The 22,456-nt window shown below is 38.8% G+C and overlaps 1 protein-coding gene across 4 annotated transcripts; it reads left to right on the top strand.

Annotated features, from left to right (window-relative positions):
* Window positions 1-145: 145 nt before the first annotated feature.
* On the top strand, window positions 146-19,996 carry DDX46 (DEAD-box helicase 46). Of its 4 annotated transcripts, none has more exons than XM_082291173.1 (24): window positions 146-257; window positions 2,601-2,783; window positions 3,042-3,182; window positions 4,071-4,188; window positions 4,342-4,507; window positions 4,809-4,960; window positions 5,286-5,399; window positions 6,003-6,168; window positions 6,532-6,652; window positions 6,995-7,170; window positions 7,600-7,721; window positions 8,531-8,609; window positions 10,409-10,491; window positions 11,351-11,515; window positions 11,867-12,029; window positions 12,917-13,110; window positions 13,648-13,785; window positions 14,433-14,582; window positions 15,205-15,402; window positions 15,979-16,197; window positions 16,726-16,870; window positions 17,500-17,573; window positions 18,038-18,116; window positions 19,049-19,996. In XM_082291173.1, the coding sequence occupies exons 1-23, from the start codon at window positions 241-243 to the stop codon at window positions 18,083-18,085; spliced, it is 3,132 nt and encodes a 1,043-aa protein (XP_082147299.1). In that variant the 5' UTR covers window positions 146-240; the 3' UTR covers window positions 18,086-18,116; window positions 19,049-19,996. The 4 variants fall into 4 exon arrangements, with proteins under 4 accessions (XP_082147299.1, XP_082147301.1, XP_082147300.1 ...); XM_082291175.1 differs by having other exon boundaries at window positions 19,203-19,995; XM_082291174.1 differs by having other exon boundaries at window positions 19,200-19,995.
* The last annotated feature ends 2,460 nt before the right edge of the window (window positions 19,997-22,456 follow it).

Below are 22,456 nucleotides of genomic sequence, written 5' to 3'. Positions count from 1 at the left end.
CGATTGTTTTCTATTAAAAGCCTATTTGCTACCCGCTTCCTTGGTGCTGTGTGCGGCTGGGCCGGGGCGGGGTCGGGTCGGTTCCCGTGCCCCCGTCCGTGTGCCCGGGGCGGCGCTGCGCCCTCCGCCCGCCGGGGGGCGCCGGCGCGGGGCGCGGGCCGGAAGGGGCGGCGTTCCCCGCCGGGCTCTGGCCGTGCGGGCGCGGAATGGCCGCCGCCGTGTAGCGGGAGCGCCGCCGCCATGGGCCGCGAGTCCAGGTGAGGGAGCGGCGCCGCCGCCCCGTGCGCCCGGGGCTCGCGGCTCGCTCGAGGATCGCGGCGCAGTGAGGCGGCCGTAAGGGGGACAAAGGGTGGCGTGGGCTCTCCCGGTCGGCGGGCGCGCTGAGGCCGCCGCGGCAGGGCCCGGGCCTGGAGCCGGCCCTGAGGGCAGGGCCGGGGCCTCGGGGCTCCGGGCCGGGGCCGCGGGTGCCAGCGCTAGGTGTGTCCGAGGTGCCGGGGCTCACCAGCACCGACCCCGCGGCTCCCGGAGCTCCTCCGGCCTTCGCCGGCTTGTTCCAAAATGCCATAATTAGCCACGTAAGGGGGTTAATCTGCTTTAGGTGTTTTTGCTTGTGCCTTTTGTACTTAAGCAGGATCGTGTATCTTTTGCTCTCTCGCAGCTGATATAAAGACCCAGTTAGTGTTGTAACCAGCTCGGCAGTAATGGCCCCCTGTGCTGCGTGTGTCTCGGGCCAAGCCTGTGCTCCAGATGGTATGGAGCTGCTCACACCTATCAGGCTTTAAACCGATGCCATAGTTTGCAAGTGCTGTCGGGTATATGCCTCTGTTTCCTAGTTTAATTAGATTTTAATATTAAAGCTGAGACGACAGTCCACACATGCGGTTGTACTACACTGTAACAGCTTCCAGGTGTATAACAGAGATTTACACCAAGAGAGGCAGATGACTTGAAATTTTAACAACAACCTTAGGCTCAAGTTAGTGATCTAGTGCAGAGCTGGGCACTCCTACAGATCTACCTAAATTAGCTCCAAATGAGCTGGGGCAGCAGTGGGCGGTACAGGACACCCCTTAGAGCCACCTGAATTGAAAGCCAAGCTCTGGCACTCCATCCAGCAGGACTCCCTTGCTTGTCACAGCATAGCTTCTCTGCTGCAAATGACAAGGTTTTTCTGTTTGGGCTAAAAGGAATGTTAAAAGTGGGTTTAAACTTGTATTACTTTTCTATTTTAACGTACGAAAAGTTTTAAAAGTGAAGAAATGGTAAGTGGGTGAGAGCGAATGGTGAGTGGACATGGGTAGGGGCTGCCTGTGCTGGGGTTGGTGTGAAGAAATGTTCCATGCACTGGGGCTTCTGCAACCTGAAATCATCTTTTTGGCTTTATTGCACAGTGTAGAGGAAAAAAATTTAAAAACAAAATTACTTCTCTAAAACTAAAATGTTAGAAAGAGAGGAAGTATAGAGCAAATCCCATGGCATTTTGTGATGGAGATGGGAAAGAAATTTAAAATCTCAATGCTGACAGATATTCTTGGCACTCAGTTATCCTACTGATAGGCAGGATGCGCTACTGTATGAACTCCAAATGTACGTGGTATCTAAATATACCACATAACATAGACTAAGTATAAATATACTGTTATTTTTAATGCTGACCTATTTTAATACTACGATAGAAGTGAAACAAGCAGTTGGGGGGCTTAAAGTCTTGCCTTCTCTGCTTCTTCCTGCTTCTCTAGCATGACTACTGGGCTCGTTAGGAGAACGGGTCTGTGAGTCCTGAGCCACTGGAGAGTGAACAAGGGAATTATTCTGGCATGGTGACCAAAAATCTGGAATTGGAGGAAGAGGAAATGGTCACAGTAAACATCCCTCTGTGACTTGTACACTCAGATGAAGAGTTTCCTAGAAAATTCCTAGCCCTGCTATGCCCCACAGTGTGGTTGGGTTAAGAGCATTAATGAGGGGAGGAAAGGAGACACCCATCTCCATCACACACCCCTCAAGTCTTGCTGACTTCTGTCAACTGTTCTGAGGTTTGATATTATGGAATTTCTATTGATGTCAGCATGGTAAAGGTATTGACCACAGCTGTATCGCATCCTCAGGAGTTTATGTTTCTTTAATTCCAGTGTGACAGCTTTCCTGTTGAGCAGAGGTATAGTTTACCTACTTTGCATGAGTAAACATGTATTGTATAAAAAGCAGCAAAGAGCAATATTTTTGCTTGACAGATTTTGGGATAGCTTCAGAGAGCCTTCAGCTTTTCCTATATATGAAACAGATATCAGTGGATTTCTGAAAAGGAAATTGTTCTTGATGCTCTGGTGTTCTCATGATGTGCTTGTAGTAGTAATCTAAAACTAAAACAAAATTGTGACCAAATAATCCTTCTAATTTCAGCATCATTAGGAGTGTATATGCATATTATGTATATAATACATATATATATTAATCAGTTTGGCAAGATGATTACAAAAGTTTAGACATTTAAAAAGTCCAAGAAATTAAGATAATTTTTTTTGCTTGCTTGACCACCTCACAAACACATTTAACTGCGCGTGGTTCTGATGCTCACGCTGTGTGAATGTGCCACGCAGGCATTATCGGAAGCGCTCTGCATCCCGGGGGCGCTCCGGGAGCCGTTCCAGGAGTCGCTCCCCATCGGACAAGAGGAAACGTGAGGACAGGCGCTCCAGGAGCAGGGATCGGGATCGAAGACGGGAGAGGTCGCGCAGCAGGGACAAGAGGAGGTCTCGCTCGCGGGACAGAAAGCGTCAAAGGTAAGACATCGGCTCCAGTCAAAGCATCAGCCTGTCCACTGAATATTGATGTTCTCCCACTCCAGTTAGTTACTCTGCTGATGTCCGCCATAGATTTCACTGTGCTTAAGGCTTTTTTTGCTTATTAAATGCTTTCTGGCTTGCTGGTGCTGGAGTTTATAAGTTCTTAGTGGTCTTGATGATTGGTGGGTTCCTTTTAAAACCTGTTCCTCAACAGAAGGCTAAAGTTGTAGTAAAGACAATTTTGTTGCGTGTCAGACGTTCAAGGAGTAGAGAAAGGGAACGGAGCCGAGAGAGAAGACGATCCCGGAGCCGAGAGAGGAGGCGCTCAAGGAGCAGGAGTAGAGGGAGACGGTCTCGATCCTCCAGTCCAAGCAAGAATAGGAAAACAGAAAACAGGTATTCTTGTGTTCTTGGCTTTAGAAATGTGTGAAAGCTTACTGAAGGTCATTGTCTTTTAAATATATCTTGATAGGGTTTTCAGATACAATTGCAAACAGACTATAATCAGGCTCTGCTGTAAAATGAGTGGGAAGTCCATAAATGGTAGCAACAGTCTGTATACAGAAAAAGCATTGATGACACTCAAGAAATCATCACAAGCTGGAATCACAAAGGCTTTGGGAATAAGTGTATGTTTTGTATTAGAATAGGCCAAAGAAAAAAGCTTCATGAGATTCAATTAGCTAAAGTGAATTTTATATTTATTGTCGTAAGTTAGCACAAATTTAGTTTAAGTGCATTCTTTTTTTTTAAATTGGATGCAAGCAAGGACAGTAAAACCTGTGATAAATGGGTTTTGAATTCAGAGCAAGTGTTACATTTGCACCACATGAGTAGCTTTTCCCAGGGAGAATGGCTTTTGTCTGTCAGCCAGGATGGTGTCTTTAGGGGGATGCTCACATTTCCGTGGCAATATGCTAGATCACTTTACCTTCCTCTAGAAATTCCACAAACAGGAAATTTTTTCTATGTCTTTTCTAAATGCTGACTTCAAGGAGGTGTAAAATAAAGTGCAGAACAACTGGAGTATCAATTGTAAGAGCTCTGAAATGAAGTCTGCAAAGAAATGAGAAAGGCACATGACAGTGAATTGGGTTAGCATTGACGTTTCTGGTAGTTAGAGGAAATAATTCCATGACATGGAAAGATTGGGAAGCAGTGTGTTTTGTAAGGTGTTTGAAAACATAACAGGGTAATCATAGTTCTGTTTTTGTCCAGCATATGTGTATCCTCCCCCTGAGAAAAGCTGTAATGTTCTAAGAAACCTTTGATCTTACGTTTCAGATCAAGATCTAAAGAAAAGACAGAAGGTGTGGAAGTTTCCAAAGAAAAGAAAAAAGACAAAGACGACAAAGAGGAAGAGAAGGATAAAGATGCTACCACAAATGCCGTGGCTACTGAGGTAGAGACTTTTAGCACTTGTAAATTTACAAGATAAGTTTGTGGATGTCCAGTCTTCTGCAGCATGCTTACTCAATGGTTACATTTGTTTAAAGAAGCATAGGCTAAAGCCAGCAGCTATTAATTTTCACTGTTTGGTTGGTTTTTATCATAGAATTTTGATCAGAACAAACTAGAAGAAGAAATGAGAAAACGAAAAGAAAGAGTGGAGAAATGGAGGGAAGAACAACGCAAGAAGGCAATGGAAAACATAGGAGAGCTAAAAAAAGAAATTGAAGAGATGAAACAGGGGAAAAAATGGAGTTTAGAAGATGATGATGGTATTTAACCTCTTTATATATAACAGAATACTTTTGTTCCTAGTAATATTTTTATTACAATATCTTAAAGCATCTAATTACTCTTCAGAATATGAACCATAAAATGATAAAGCCTAAATCTGGTCATGGTGTCAAATGGTTTAAGATACATTTTTGATAAACCAACTGGAGAGATTTGTATTAGGAAAAATTATATAGTAATAACACTGGGCTGTAATTATTTGGATAGACAATAATTTGACACATACAAGGACTTACATCTTTCCATGTCTTTTATCCCTATCTTTTTTGCTGTTATTAGATGATGAAGAGGAAACTGCAGAAGGAGAAAAAGAAGGCAATGAGGTTGAAGATGAGGAGTTAGATCCTTTAGATGCTTATATGGAAGAAGTAAAAGAAGAGGTCAAGAAGTTCAATATGAGAAGTGTGAAAGGTGGAGGTGGGAGTGAAAAGGTAAAATCACCTGTTAAAGATTACTTATTTTTAAAAGGCAAAGATAACTTTGTGTTTTAGTAGCAAAATGGCTTGGAAAAAAATGGGGGAAGTGCAAAAAAGCAAGAATTTAGATGCACTTAATGCATGTTTGCTTTCACTTTCATTTCCTGGTGTTTTTATGCAACTGTTTTAGCAAGCATTTTTCTTACAACATTTCACTGAGGGAAGTGGGGAAAAATGCTCAGCATAATGCATCCAGAAGTACAAATATTCTGTATGTTTTTTACAGGATGGGTTTTGTTTTATACAGTAGTGCATTAATTTTTTTAAACTGTTCTTATAGAAAACTGGACCAACTGTTACCAAGGTGGTAACCGTGGTGACAACCAAAAAGGCAGCTGCTGAGTCAGAAAAGAAGAAAGGGGAGCTCATGGAGAATGACCAAGATGCAATGGAGGTAATGGAAATATTTTTCATTTCTCCTGTGAAAAGGCAAAGTGCCTCTTCTTGCTTCCTGTGGTTGTGTGTGTGTTCGGCCTGAAGAGCTGTGAAGGGTGTGGGTATTTTGCTGCTTGGGAGGCTGTGGAGGGACAGCCTTGCCTGAGTCACAGACTCAATAACCTGCAGGCCCTGGAGCTCAGCCATGTCAGGCCATGCTTTGTGGCTGCAGTTCCAGTGCTATTGGTGCTCCTTCAAAGCTGAGGTGGGGACATCTGTCAGATCTGTGACTGCACTGGGACACTAGTCTGCTGGTTGGCTGCTTTTTCTTACTGTTTCTTTTGTATGGCAGTGATTATTTCTGAATGTCAGGCCTGGTAGCTGGCATTGGTAAAGTTGTGAAAGTGATACAGAACATGGTGAGAGTTAAGGTTTGGGAGAAACATGAAAGAATATGGGGAAGGAACAACTGGGCCTCTTAAGCTGAGAGCAGCTCTTCAGTTTCATGTCTAATACAGTAAGAAGTACTTGTTTCTTCTGCATAGTTTCGCTATAAATGAAAAAAGGAAACACCATCATAATTCATTAATCCTAATGTACACACAAATTGTGATCTCTACAGTATTCCTCAGAAGAGGAGGAAGTTGATCTTCAGACTGCCCTGACTGGCTATCAGACCAAGCAGAGAAAGCTGCTAGAACCAGTGGATCATGGAAAGATAGAATATGAACCTTTCAGGAAAAACTTCTATGTTGAAGTACCAGAACTAGCTAAAATGACTCAAGAAGGTAAAGACAAATACAACCAGAACACCTTGTGCACTATTAAAGAAAAGAATGGTGGATTTCAGTGTGCTGTGGAACAGCAAATGCTTTCGGAATATAAAAAGCATTTGGAGCAGCTTGCTATAGAAAAGTGTTATATCAGGTGCATCACTATTGTTGATAACTTACTATAATTATATATGAGTCTTTGGTTGGAAAATTAATCTGAGTCCTTTCAGCCTAACTCCTGTGTTCACAAGCAAAAAGCTGTTTTTCTGGTAGTGATAAAATTAGTATTTCATGTTAAGGGACAAAGCAAGAGTTTTTTGATCAAGGTAGTAGAGAAGTGTCAAGTTTGACTCTGTTATAATGTAAACTCTATTGCAGAGGTAAATGTGTACAGGCTGGAGCTGGAAGGAATTACAGTCAAGGGAAAAGGCTGTCCCAAACCAATAAAAACCTGGGTACAATGTGGTATTTCCATGAAGATTCTCACTGCCCTCAAAAAGTAAGCAAGCACTTAATGAACTGTATCATCCTTGATTTTGCTCACTGTGTTCTGTGGCATGTCCATGAGAAGGACCTTTTACTTTGTTGCATAATGCCACATGTCCATGTCTGCAAGTGTTACATAGTCATCAGAGTGTTTGTCACTCAGTGTTCAATTACTGTTATAACTAGTCTCTGCCATTTGTATCATGTTTTTGCTGCTCATTTTGAGCTGTACTTTTTGAATTGCACTGGTATGTATATATAAATATGAATATGCAAAAAAATTTAGCATGACATCATGATTCACATCTGTCAAATTCCATTTTGTTCTTAAAAATTTTTTTTTTCCTTCTTTAAGACATGGATATGAAAAGCCCACTCCCATTCAAACCCAGGCTATTCCAGCAATTATGAATGGACGGGATTTGATTGGCATTGCTAAAACAGGAAGTGGAAAGACTATTGCATTTCTTTTGCCCATGTTCAGACACATTATGGATCAGAGAGCATTAGAAGAAGGAGAAGGTCCCATAGGTAAAAAGATTTTACTTTCAAAGTTACTATTTAAATAAATATAACCTCAAGTATATGCTTTAGATGGGATTTCAGTTCTTCTCTTGGTCATAGGGAGAAGTGCTTACTAATATGCATTGATAAGTGGCTTTTTTTTTAGTTAATGATCACCATGCTCTTTAATGTTGTTTTATGATCACAGTGCTATTTAATGCTGTTTCAATAGCACTCCCATGTCCACATATCTGGAAGACCTTGCTCCTTTGATTTTTGGATTTGGACCAGATTTCCACTCCTTCCTCATAGTCTCAATTATCTTTTCCTTGAAATTACATTCTTAAAAATAGGAAGTAAATTGCTGTAAACATCATTACAAAAGATTAATTTCTATTGTGTAAATTATAAGATCTCTTATATTGCAATGTATGATGAAAATGTTTTGCTTTTCAGCTGTCATTATGACACCTACACGTGAGTTGGCTTTGCAGATTACCAAGGAGTGCAAGAAATTCTCAAAGACACTTGGGCTTCGAGTTGTCTGTGTTTATGGAGGAACAGGAATCAGTGAACAGGTATGCAAAACACATGCCTGTCTTGTCAAAGAATGCTTGGGCTTTATTAGTTAATGTTACTTTTGCAGCAAAATTAGTTGATTTTCCTTTTCCATGAATCCAGTACATTTGCAGTCTTCATTATTGATCTGCTCAGTGGGAATGGTAATAATGCAAAAAGCTTTGCATGTAACTTAGCCTTAAACATACAGATCTTGGAAAGTCTCAAATACAATCCTTAAATGTTTCAGACTGTTTCTCTTTATGTATGTACTGACCATTAAATTAAAATGGAATTATTAGTGGGATATAATAATTTGAAAGTTACTAAGAAGCTGTATTTTTCTGAGAGTTCCCCTTAAGATAAAAAAAGCCAGAAAATGATAACATTGGTTTATTGCATTATCAAATATTGCATCTTGAAGTAACTTAGAGATTAATTTCAAAGGTTTCCACACACCCATCCCACCCATTTATGGAAACAACAGGAGTGATCATCTGTGATGGAACATGGTGTGTCTGCTATCACTTGTCCCTGATGTAACACTGACATTTCTTACGGGCTCTTAACTGCATTGAAGAAATATCCTCATTAAAACTACTTCAGGTGGTGGTAACTCAGGCTGTCAGGGATTACTCTTTTTGGAAGCAAAGTTTTCTGAAGACTTAAAGAAATTGCTAATGAAAATCTTTACCTAATTCACATTAGTAGAACAGCTGTATTACAATGTAGGTGGTTTTCTTTTTTGCAAGGTGATATATGTTTTAAAAAACCTGAAAGAAATCACAAAGCAAAAACTAATAGATTGTTTACTGTGTTTTGAAATCAGATAGCTGAACTCAAAAGAGGTGCTGAAATTATTGTTTGCACACCTGGACGTATGATTGACATGTTAGCAGCTAACAATGGTGAGTAGAAAACCTTTTCCTTTGGAGAATTTTTTACATTTGTTGTGTAATTCTAACAAATTCAGAAGATCATGTATTTTGCTAAATGGTCTTATGGAATTTTCTTATATCTCTTCAGGCTGCACTATCTAGCTTTTGAGAATATATAGCACTAATAACAGGTTTAAGCATATATTGGTTTGACTTTTTTTGGGAGGACAGGAAATACTACATTCTTGAAGCATTTTTGAGAATGTTTATCAGTGCTAAACTTGAGATGTGCTGGTCCAAATTTTTTAACTTCAAGTCATTTAGATAAAGGTTATGTAACAGTTGCTTATTTTGTCTGCCCATTGATCTGTTATTCATGTTAGAGTAGCTCAGCAGTTCCCCACTTTACAAGAGCATCTGACTCTGCCTTTATCTGTTTGCTCTAAAAAATAGATAAAGAAGCCCTCCCTAAATACCTGCTCAAAAGTAAAAGAACTGACCTTATATCAGATATTCAGTTTGATTAAACTGAGCCACTGCAGCTTTAAGAGGTTTTGTCCTAGTGTAACCATTGCATGCTTATTAGATAAAGTTTTATTATTAAATTATTCCACATCAAAACCTCTACTAAACTGTTGACATTATTTAACTTCTGTGAAAAAAGTACCTTCAAGACATATAGAACTGGGCTTCCAAGACTTAAATCGTCAAAGGTAGGTACATTAATGCTGTTCCCAAGTAATTTTACGAAGTTACTATTTGGGGATGAAAGTGTTAAGATGTTAAATAGATATGTAGATATTAAGAAATACTTACTTTGTTCCTTAAGTATGAATTCCATATCTTAAAAAATGCAGCGCGTAATGTCCTAAGTAATTTGAGGATTCAGCTACAGTTTGCTAAAGCTGAGAGGACCAAATTCTTCCGTAGGTTGATAGGCACAAGTCTGAGTGATAGTTGTAGAAAATGTAACAAATCTTTTCCATTCTGAGAGCATTTGGCAGTGTCACTCCACAGTTTTGTGGAACTGAATGCATTTATATTGTTTGACAGTATGATTCTAAAATCCTTGAGTTAAGTCCTTCTCATGAAAGGGAGTCTCTTTGCTGTTTGTTTGGGAAGGGTGCTAATTATCCTGTCCATGATAATTTCAAAATGTTCACAGAAACACGACTTGCTTATTTTATTTCAACCTGTCCCAGAATTTGGGGTGGTTCTTGATTTTAAATTCAGGAGTGTTACTGGGTAGGTTTTAATCTTTATATAGTCATTTTGAAAAGACTTGCTTACTCTGTTTTATGCCTATTATTAGCAGTGATCTAGAACTAGTATGATTATCCTCAAATAGTTATTCTTAGCTCCAAGGAAGCATTACAGATTGTGTATAAAGGAATTTTCTAAGGCTGCAGCAGTTAGCACTGGGCTTTGCCTTCCACACATGCGCTGTAATCTCTAATATGTTCTTTTCTAGGTGCCGCTGTCAGATACTGGCTGATGTGGCTCCTTGCTTCAGCTCAGTCTTAGTTTTATGATGTGTTTTGGCGAGGGCAGTTTTCTGAATTTTTCAGGTTCTTCTGGCCCTATGATGGTATGCAAGAGAAGAGTTTGACAAACTAAAAGGGCCTTGTGCATACTTACACATTTCCCAGAATGTATGTGTGATTAAAGTGTGAACATTAAAATTCACATCTAGTGAATTTTTAAAAAAATTAATTAATGTCTTTATTAGAAGATAGTGAGACTATATAACATTTAAAAAAATATTCCTAAGGGAAACTGGATTTCCATTTGGTTTTGTTTCCCATGTGTTTTTTCCTCTCCTTTCACAGGTCGGGTGACAAATCTCCGTAGAGTCACATACGTTGTACTTGATGAAGCTGACAGAATGTTTGACATGGGGTTTGAGCCTCAGGTAATTCATGACATGAGGGATGGTGCCAAAAGATGCTATTTTCCACATAAGGATTTTGCAATGCTACATTATTACTACACTGTCAGTGGGTGTTCAAAAGGGTGTGCTGCATATGGACGGCAGTTTAAGCTGACTCTAGTATTTCTATTATTTTCACATCTCTTGTCACATTATTATAACATCACATTATCCTCACGTCTAGTGGAAGGTATCCCTCCCTGCCCATGGCAAGGGGTTGGAACTAGATGATCTTTAAGGTTCCTTCCAACCCAAACCATTCAGGATTCTATGTTTTACTTTCAGTAAATTCCTATATAGCTTAGATTTTTCTGTAATACACAGGGTGTTTTACACACTCATTTTGAATACTTGTGGCCATGTTGTATCCCTGTGTAATCCCTTGATACAGGTGTTGTATTAGTAGTTGTAGTGTGTTTATCAAGTCTTTGATGCCTATTGGCAAGAGATAGGAGCAAAATGTTGGAAGTGCTGCTGACTAATTACTTGCTGAGAACTTTGGACACCCAGGGCTCTTTCAGTTGTCTTGGGCTATACTGTTCTCCAAAACTAGGAAAATTACTTTTATTTATTTCTTGAGCTGTAGGGTTTCTGCTTCATTTCCTATGATTTTTGCTGAGATGCTGCCAGATTGCATATTGCCATGCAACTTAGTTTTCAATCCAGCAAGTTTTGCCTGTCTTCCAATGCCGGCAGCTTGGTGCCAAGAGGAAATCCGTAAAGAATGTTTTGTAGTCTGCGAGGTGCAGATACTGCCTGACTTTAAAGATGACAGCTTTGTATGTGTGCGAAATTGAGTTACAGCACTTGGATATTAACCGGGAATGTTCTCGTACCACAGGTTATGCGCATTGTAGACAACGTCAGGCCTGACCGTCAGACTGTCATGTTCTCTGCTACTTTTCCCAGAGCTATGGAGGCCCTGGCTCGCAGGATCCTCAGTAAACCTATAGAAGTGCAGGTTGGAGGCAGAAGTGTTGTCTGTTCTGATGTGGAGCAACATGTGGTCAGTATCACACATCTGCCTTGCTTATTTTCTCATTTGCTGGCAAAAGGTTGTTCCCAGCAATGTTGAATATAAACCAATATACCCACAGAGCTTTTATTTTTAGAAGTTTAGTGGCCTTATTAAACATGAACTCAAAATAAATCAACACCCTAATCTGCAAATGCAGTGTAATTTTTAAAGTTGGTTTGTAGCACTAAGCTGAACAGCAGTTTTACCACTAGGTATGGGAACAGCCTGAAAAAGTCATCTCCTGTTCTTGATTTTTACTTTTATAAACTCTGGATTCGTTTAATGACTCAAGATACAAATTATACTCTTTCTACTTTGCTTTTGTATGTCTTTTTCCAGATTGTCATAGAGGAGGAGAACAAGTTTCTGAAGTTACTGGAGCTACTGGGACACTATCAGGAGAAAGGATCTGTTATTATATTTGTAGATAAACAAGAACACGCCGATGGGTTGTTGAAAGATTTAATGAGGGCCTCTTATCCTTGCTTGTCTCTTCATGGAGGTAATCTGCAAATTTAAGGATTTATATTAACTACTCCCGACTAGAATGTTGGTATCCAGTAGTTAAAAATCACTTTATTCCTGTATAGTACCAGTTATTATTTCTTCATAAGCAGGTTTTGCTTTGTAATTGGGTAAGATAATTGTTCTTAATTTGAAGTAGACATTATAGTTTTGTGTAATTATTCTTCATTGTTCCCTTTGAGATGTCATCAGATGCCAAATCTTGTGTCTGTCCAAGAGGACTGTTACTGAGAGTTAACACCTCTCAGGGAATATTGCTAACTACTTGTTATGGTAGAGTAGTGAGTGCCATTGGGCAGTATCACATGATATTTTTATTTGAGATTCCACAGTAACAGCAGTTGTCGCTTTACTTTCCTTCTATCAACTAATGGTAATATAATGGAAGTACCAAGAGGAGAAAAATTTCTTTACAATACTGTCCATCCCAGTATATTTTAAAACTTACATTATTTTTCTAGAGCATTTTATATAAAACCAGTAAGTACAAAATCACTTTCCAGCAGGAATGCAGTAATGAAAAGGGGAAAAATATTCTTGTTATTCTGAGATTTCTGTTGCCTTTAGAGAACAGACAAAACCTCCAGATGAGGTTACAGCTGAAGTAGAAAATTGAAAATAATATATAAAAGGCTTTTGAAGGTCTTGGTATGGGGAAAACGTCTTTTGATAGTTGAAAAATTAAAAGTTATTCTAAATAATAGAGGTTATTTTGGCTAGTGTATTTTGCCTTTGAAAGTGTGAATGTATTGAAGTTTTATTTGCTTGTGATTTTGGTTGTTCGAAGTTGGAGGGTGTTTTGACCTGGGTACAAATTCTCATGGCTTGAAGCAGAGCTTTATAATTAACTGATTCGTCTTGCAGGTATTGATCAGTATGACAGGGACAGCATTATTAATGACTTCAAGAATGGAACCTGCAAACTTCTGGTGGCCACGTCTGTAGCAGCGAGGGGCTTGGATGTGAAGCAGCTGATGCTGGTGGTCAATTACAGCTGTCCCAACCATTATGAGGACTATGTGCACCGAGCAGGCCGCACTGGGCGAGCTGGCAATAAAGTATGTACACTCAGTTGTCTGGTTTGGTTAGTACTGGCATTTTCCCCTTCTTTCTTGCTTGATGAAGTTGTTCCAAGGGATAGTTACAGAGGGAGTAGTTTGTGTTGTTGGTGTGAAGAGTGTTTTTAATATATTCTGAACTTCAGCACTCTGAAATTTGGAACTTACATGTTCTTCTGATGTATGAGTGTTCTTTTAAATCCCATTTGTGGCTGAAAGTTTGGGTGTTTTTTACTGTTGGAAATGTGCCCTACTAAATTGATAAGATTTTAATTTTTCAAGCTTTCAACCATGACAAGATTGGTTGGAAGAAAAGATTTCTGTGTTTACCATCTTTGGATGATTGCCTCTTTATCAGCTTCCTGGGAAATCACATTATTCATTCTATACTTCCACTAAAAAAACATTATTGCATGACTGTTGTGGTTAGTTTCATTGACCAGAAATCAGCATCTGTGCAAGGGTGCTTCAATAAATTTAGAGATGGAGTGTCTTGAGAGCTTTTTCCTAATTGTCTCTTAAATTAATTTTGACCAGGGGTATGCATATACATTCATTACTGAGGATCAGGCACGTTATGCTGGTGATATCATTAAGGCTTTGGAATTGTCTGGGAATCCCATTCCTACTGATTTGGAGAAGCTCTGGGCTGACTTCAAAGACCAACAGAAGGCTGTAAGTAATTCTTTCTTCTCTAGAGGGGTTGGTCCAGGTTTAATGCCTGTGTATGCATGTGGGTCCAGTTGTCCAGTGTACACACATGGGTCACCTCACTGGGAACAAGTGTGTGCTTGGCTAAGTGTGTCAGGGACCTCAAGATTGGGATCTTGAATGTCATTTAAAGAACTGTTCCTGAGAATTTAAATATTGTCACCTGTTATGTTATAAATACCTATGGTATAAGGGGCATTTCAGCTTTTAACAAGATTCACATACAAGATAATGAAGTTCTTTCACAGAATTTGTATGATTATTTCTAGAGCTCTTGCCATCAGAGGATCTCGCTCATGCTGAGAATGGTGACTTTGGAGTTCTTCTGATACTAAAAAATGGAGGGTTTTTTTTACTGCATTTGAAAAGCATTTAAAATGTATACTTACAGGAAATCCCAATAGTCTATTGTCTCTGCTGAATTAACAGAGGTTTTTTTATTACATTTCATTGTGAAATGCAGCTTTTAAGTTTGAAGAGCTTTATGAATGTGCTAGGATTTGCTTTTTGAAGAACTTCAAAATTATTTGTATAATCTTACAGTTATTTTATGACTATCAGAACTAGAATTTGAAACTCCTAAGTATGATAATACGTGTTTTTGTTCTCAGGAGGGAAAGTTGATTAAGAAAAGCAGTGGATTCTCTGGCAAAGGTTTTAAGTTTGATGAAACAGAACAGGCTTTGGCTAATGAAAGAAAGAAGCTACAAAAAGCAGCTCTTGGCTTGCAAGATTCAGATGATGAAGATACAGCTGTTGATGTAAGCATCTGGGAATAGGATTTAAGTTGCTTATGGATTTTCTCAATTCATTTGATTTTCTTCCTCAGTAGGTTACATCACACACTGCAGAGGGCATGGATTTCAGTTACTCTGTGACCTTTGTTACTGACCATATGTAGTCTTCAAATGTAGAGATACAGCTATGAAGATCAAGATCTAGGAAGATCTTCAGTGTCTCTTTCTGACTTACTGGTGTTTTACACTTAACGTGTGTAGTTATGTAAATGTCACATAAATTATTTGTGATAATAATCTTGCGTAAGTGAAATAGAACGATTGTCCTCAATTGCAAACATATTTTTATTTGCATTGCTTTAAAGACATTCATAGTAGCATTTCCTATTTCTAAATCTTACTAGATTCCTTTCTTAATGTTTGATAGACTCCTTTTTGTGACTTGCAAGTAAACACTGTGTTCAGACATTTTCCTGATTAGATCGTCTTTTTGTTGAGCTGTAGTTCTGGGCAGGCTTCTGCCATTTCTACAAGATTAATTTCTTTAAAAGCATGTAAACTAAATGCCCCTTAGTGTTTCTTTCTCCATGATGATAAGATTATATAGTGGTAAATGCAGTGATCATATAATTGTTGTTTTCTTTAGATTGATGAACAAATTGAAAGCATGTTCAATTCAAAGAAAAGAGTAAAAGACATGGCAGCACCAGGAACATCAAATGCTCCTACACCATCAGCCGGGAATGCAGAAAAATTGGAAATTGCTAAAAGATTGGCTTTGAGAATCAATGCCCAGAAGAATCTTGGAGCAGAGGCACAAGTCATGGTCCCCTTCCACTTTAAGGTCAGGCTCTTTACAGACCAATGTTATTCTTTTTTAATAAAGGTTGTTCAGTTCTTTGTTCTGTGTCTGCCATTTGATTTAGTGTTTCTGCACACTAGTGACATACTGCATTGTTTATCTCATTTGGGCTGGGCTAACTACTTGTATAGGATTTGTAAGTGAGCTGATACGTTTATAAGACTTACTACAGAACCATAAATGCTTTGTCTGCCTTGGCAAAGAGTCAGTTCTTTACTGATAACATTGGACAATTAGTTTTGTCAGCTTTGGCAGAGTTGCAGAGCATCTTTCTCTGCTGAAGCATGAGATGTACATGTGATGTACAATGTGTTTAGATTGAGGTTAATTGTTCTGGAACGTCCAAAGATATTTTAAGCTGAAAATATGAAAGACCAGTAAGTTATTTGGAGGTGTGAAGGGAGTTGTTGAGAGGAAGAAAGGAAGAGCAGAAGTCTGGAGAGTGTATTTGTTATGTAGACAATTACATTACATAGAGAACTTTAATGAAACCCTTATTGGTTTATATAGGACTTTTTTTGGCTACCTTGTTCTCAGTATGGACTTCTGCTTTTACAGGATGTGATGCAGCAGGCTACAAATGCTATCCTGAGAGGAGGCACAATTCAAGCTCCTACTGTGTCTGCCAAGACCATTGCAGAGCAACTGGCTGAAAAAATCAATGCCAAGCTCAATTATGTACCCATAGAGAAGCAGGAGGAAGAGAAACAGGATGGAGGACAGAATGAGTCCTTTAAGAGATATGAAGAAGAATTAGAGATCAATGACTTCCCACAGGCAAGTAACTATTTTGCTATAATCAAGTGTAAATGATCATTATTTAACAAAACCTCTCTTCATACTTACACCAATAAAATATTATGTCTCTATTTCTGATGATACCTAATTGAAATTACTATATTATCTGTGATTACTTCTCAGCTTATATAAATGCAATGCTTTGGACTTACTCCAGAGAGTATCAGAAAAACAAGTATTCATTATCAGACAAAAATCTCTTCACCCTCTACTCACTTCTCTAATACCCAAATCTCTGACACTGTCTGGTGTTTTTTGCAAAGGCTTTACTGCCATGACTGCTACAGCTCTTTGTCCTTTTTTTAGTACCTGAGTATTTCTGCCGTTCAGAATATTGCTGCTCTGATCTACCTCCTCTGTTATTTTGAGGATTTATAGTTCACAGTATCAAGTACAAATTCCCTGTATTTATATTTGAGGTTCTGCCCACGTTGGCAGAACTAATGTATTGCCATTTTGTGTGGTGCCTTTCTCCTTGTTGATCCTCCCATATCCTTCACCCTGCAGACTGCCAGATGGAAAGTTACCTCCAAAGAAGCACTGCAGAGAATCAGTGAATATTCTGAAGCTGCCATTACAATCAGGGGAACTTACTTCCCTCCAGGCAAAGAACCCAAGGAAGGAGAAAGAAAGATTTATTTGGCTATAGAAAGTATGTATTCTTTTTATAAATGTTTCTGTTACAGCTCTGAGTCTAGTTTTGTAATTAGACATGGAATTTCTGTAGCCAGTGTTCAGACACTTGAGTTATAGACTCACTGTAGTTACTGAAAACCACTTGTTTTATCTTAATACACTTCATCAAATGATCCATGGGGATCACAGAGAGGCTTCTCCTCACCTGTGACAGAACAACAGCTAATCTATGAAATCAGTTTGGAAGAGAGGAAAAGAAAAGAGGAAAAAGAATAAGCACAAAGAGGTCTATGCCAGTGTAAAATAAGGGGAAAAATAGAATTCTCTTTAGGCTGTTAAAGGTATAAGAAATTGCATCAACTACTACAACAAAAACTTTGCAAATGTCATGATGGTTGACTTTTTATCAAGAAACCTCTAATCCTACATATTTCTGAACAGTATCATTTATGACTGTTTGGAGTATCTTTCTTAAAAGAGAACTCAGTCAAGCTGTGGCATTCTGTGCAATAGAGTGTTCTTCACCAAATAGCTGAGGATATTCAGCAAGTTTTACTATGCTTCTGAAAGCAGGCAGCAATGTTTATTCTGTAAGCTTCATAAACACTTTCTGTGTAAGATTATAATACATATTTTTATCTTCAGGTGCCAATGAACTGGCTGTACAGAAAGCAAAGGCAGAAATCACACGACTTATAAAAGAGGAGCTTATCAGATTGGTGAGTACAATATCCAGAATGCAGAGGGAAAGAGTCTTAATGTATGCTTTATGAGATTGACTTCTGCAAATGTTGACGCTCTGGCATAAGGTTTTACTAATATCAGGGACTGGGACCTACAGATCTCAAAACCACTGTTCTATTGAACAGCCTAAAAATCCATTAGACTAGTTAATCAGCCAGAACACGGCTGCTATCCAGCCAGCAGATGGAGATAACACATTGACAGAGATTTTTGAATGAAGACCCCTCAAAGAGTTTGGTCCCAGTAAATTTCCTAATTTCAACACCATCAGGCAGGGGAGAGGAGAATGATTCCCCTCATTTTAATATTTTATATGTGTTGAGAGATCTGGTTTGCTGTAGCTTTACAACATACCCAGCTAATAACCTAGTGGGGTTTTATTGCAATTCATTTATCCTTCTTCACTTTTAACTGTGATTATCCTCTTTTTTATTTGCAGCAAAATTCTTACCAACCAACCAACAAAGGAAGATACAAAGTTTTATGAGCATTTGGAGTTACCTGTCTGCCAGCAGCTGGTGCGTGAAACTTTGTGGCTTCTGTTGTTTTTGCTGTTTACACTGCTTATTGTAAATTAAGGAATTTTTTTATTTCGTCTTGCGGACATTTTTTAACAGAAAATTGATACTTGCTGAAGCATCTTAATTCTCTCCACTAAAGTTATCAGTCTTAAAGCAGACCAGTTTTGGCGGAACATGATTTAATTTAAAAGTGCAGTTTATATACTTTTCATCATAAAGAATGTGAAATAAACAGATTTTAATTTTTTTGACAGACAGTATACTGTTAAGTAAATTAAAGTGTTGGGATTTGTGTTGGAAATTGTTAGAATGTACCTGCTTCGTATTGTTGAGATGGTTCACACATCAATTTATACTGGAAAAATGATAAAACACCAAAATAAAGGTAGGATTTTTCTCCTGATCCATAGCATCTCTCTGGCTGGTTCCACATATATTTGTTCCCTGTACAAATGTCCCCCTAAGGTCAGAGAGTCTTGCATTGATCAGAATAGAGAATTTTATCCAAAAATACTCAAGGTCTCAAAATGTTTTAAGATCTTACCCTTCTCATGTCCCATTTTTTCTTTATCATCCAGATAATAGATAACTCTTTGGGGTTGTTGTAAAGTGAAATGTTTTGTAGTATGACAATAGTTTTCCTGTTTTTTCCTAAACATCAGAATTTTAGGATTTGATTTTTTTTTTTCCCATTTGGTGACATAAGAATGAAAGCCTGTTTTAGTTTAAAAAGGAATTAGCAGAAAAAAAAAAGAGAAACCTCTTTTGTAATGAAATATAACTTTGTCACTCTTTTATAGTGTTCTTATATATACATTTAATGTGATTATTCCCCCAGGATTGTTGTCTTTATTACTGTTAGGACATGGCTTTAAGTACAAATGTATAGTGATATTTATGAATGAATGCCACAAATACTATCATTGCAGTCAGTCAGCTCCTGGGACAGGCAAGACCGATGTTTTTGAGGTTTCATCCCCATAACCTTTAGGATTCATGATGGACACTATTCCTAAGCATTTAACTCCTGTCTGCTTCTCTGGAGCCAAAGCTGTAGCAATTTGAATTGTCTCATTCTAGCAGCTGCAAGACTCTGAAGATGATGACTTTCAAAAGGACTTTCATAGAAAGCTTTACTTACCTGACACGTTGAGAAGAAATGTGTCATTTTAAACCAGCTGTGTATATACTGCTTTAACCCTGGTGAAGACAAATCATACAATCTGCATCATGGCTGTATAAATTCACAACTTTTCTTTCCAAACTTCAGGTAATTTAAATGACTCTCTGTGTTTGCATACAACTGTCTGTTACCCTGTCAGTGTACCTTATTTGCAGTACGGGGAAGATGCAAAGGAATGATTACACCAGCTTAAGAGTCTACATTTAGGATGAGAACGCCCCTAATGTGGTACTTGCCAGTATTAATACATGGAGTAGAACAGAGAGAAACAGCACATACAGTAACACTTCTCCAAACTTAAAACAGAAATCTCAAACTAAAGCTCTCTGATTACCTTTAAATACATCTAAGTTTTGCTTCCCATAAGAACTGGGGTTTGATGTCTTTCCTAGAAATTCTTTGTTGAATTGTCTAACTTTTGGACAGTGTCCCTTCCCAGAAGAGTGACACATTTTGTGTATTTAATGAAGAGCACTGTGGAGTTTGGACAGCCTGACACATCTTTAAAAATCTTGGTTCAACGTGTTCATGCAGTGATATCTCCTAAAAAATGCATGATGGAGACACTTTTATTGGATTTCAGAGATACAACAATGTATAATCTTTAACTTCCTGGGGGTTTTAAATGCAATGTCAATATTCCTATGTTTTTTTAATTCCAGCAAAAATAAAAGTAATTTCAATGTATATTTTTCAGAAACTATCTTTCTGAATAGCTCCTCTGTTTTCTGCATTTGCACTGCTTCTGTATTTTTTCCTGTGAGAGTGAACCTCACACTGTTTGGAGTAGGGTGATGTGAACAGCAGCTTGTACTTTCATTTTTGTGCTGGAAATGCAATGTGACACAGCCCAGACTTAGGGAAGAAAGTCATAGCGAAGGTGTTTGGATACATGAAAACAGGAGCAAAATGCATAAAAACCGGTGGAAAATAAACTCTCAAATTAACAAATACACAGGGAAAAAAACAGTGGAAACAAGATGAGAATAAAAGTTTGGAGAAGATACAATTTAATAATGAAAACCGCTATATTTAGTTCTTTGCAAGCGTGTCCATGGATATAGGCAAGATCTTTATAAACATCATGATTCCAGGGAATCTGCCCTGGTCAGATTCATGTTGCCAGTTGTGGGAAGAGCACAGGGATGCTGGGTTGTTTTTTTTTTTTTTAAATACACATAAGCAGAGCTTGTTCTGTTACCTGCCCAGGTGATAATACTACCAGCTTTCACAGTTGCCTTTATGCTCTTAGTACTTGAGTGAGCAGTGGTGTTTTGGGTGGATAAGTGATACAGGTGTTTGGCACTGGATCATGAATGAGCTTTTTCTTCTATGTCACAGTAATGTGGTGGTGTCATCGTGCAGCAGGCCCACACCAGGGAGGGGAGGCAGACCGAGACCCCTGACCCCAGCCCAGCTCCCTCATTCTCCATGCAAGTGGCCCACCAGAGATTCAAACAGCAATAGCCCTCCCCTCCTCCCCCCCACCACTGTGAAGGATTCATGCCTTAGCCAGGAGAGACTAAATCCAGTGTTTTGTGTGGGGAAAAAAAATGCACAGCAAGATAAAAATGTGTGCTGTCACAGTTCAGAATTCTGTACTCCCTGAACTATATATGTGGCACATGGTTCCCACCTTTTGTTTAGAACAGGCAGCTCAAGGCCTACTGTGCATGTTGACTTCATGCTATAAAAGTTGTAAGCCAGACAGTGAGTAGATCATAGCCAGCATGTTCTGTAGCTGTCCTCTGAGCTGGCTGCTTTAGATTTTACTTGTACAATTAGAACAGTGCAATACAGTTAATGTGCATTTGGCTGTTAATTAAATAAAATATTCCGAGGCTCAAAGTACCATCTGTAGGGGCTTTTTGTACTCAAGTCTTCCAAGTGGAAGAAAAAAGATTTTTGTTAAGCAAAGTTTTCCTGAAATTCTGCAATTGTGACAAATATAAAAGAAATACCACAGGCTGGATTTGGGATCTTCATAAAATAAGAAAAAGAATGCTGGAATTTCAGGGAGTGAGAGAATACTTTGGTGTTTCAGTCCTTCAGGCATTTTTACAGTTGTAAGAAATGGTGGTTACTTCTGCCAAAGTAGTGGCAGGGTTACAGACAGGCACCTGTGGCTGTGAGGATGGAGCCTGTGAAGCTGGCCAGGAACTAGTTTTTAACTTTTTGCCATGGACATGATACTATCGATGGTGCTGCTGAACACCTCCTTTACAAGGGCCTAACTTTGCCTCAGTTTGCTGGTGAGGTGGTTCTCAGGGTGAACATCAGTGTCAAACCTGCCCTTGGCAGGGAGTTCCTGAGGGTCGTCCCTGAGCATTAGCTCTGGGCCCTGTGTGCGTACTCTGGCCTCCTCACGTGATGCTCCAGGAATGCACTTTCCTTTGATTATTTTTCTTGACCCAGATCTCTTCCAAATATGGTCTCAGCTTAAACAAGTTTGTGTTCTTAGAGCTCGGGTGTTTGCAGAATAAATTCTGGCTTCCAGCTAACTATGGCTGGCTGTAAGGAAGCAGAGAGTAACCTAAAAATGCAAAAATAAAAGGGGCACAGCTGGACTCAGATTTGTCTCAAAATGTACATTTTGTACAATGTTTATAAAATGCTAGGCAGGAAGATTTGTTTTCATAGTTTTAGCTGCAGTGGAAACAATTGTTTTTAAATAAATGACCATTAGTCTGACTGATTGCCACCCAAACATTGCTTCTCTGAGACTTTTCATCTGAAACAAATTTAAATATTTTTCTTTAGTCAAACTGAGAGATACAAGATTGTCAAGCTGACCAGCATAAGCAGAGGTAAATTAATTAACATCTCAGAACTAAGTTGTTCCAGTGAGCTAAGAAATTATTAATAACCTACTGTGGAGTGAGCATATGATTAAGGTATTTTATACTTTGGCCATTCTAAGTATGAAGTTCATCATCACAAACATTTCTCAAAATAATAAATACCCTGTGGCAACTGTTTGAAATGAATGGCTGAGCAAGGAAAATGTTACACTCAGAATTAAGATCAAGGATTTTCGTTAAAACCTACATTTCCTCTGCCTGTGCAAGTTACTGAGGAAGTGAATTTGTAGAAATTATCAGCTCCGATAATTCACAGTTAAATAGACAGGAGGTCATGGCAGTTCCTGTACTGA

This window comes from Coloeus monedula (genome assembly GCF_965178545.1).
Source record: "Coloeus monedula genome assembly, chromosome: 15".
Lineage (NCBI taxonomy): Eukaryota > Metazoa > Chordata > Aves > Passeriformes > Corvidae > Coloeus > Coloeus monedula.
Note: the sequence above shows the minus strand (reverse complement) of the source record. Positions and strands in the feature narration are given on the sequence as shown.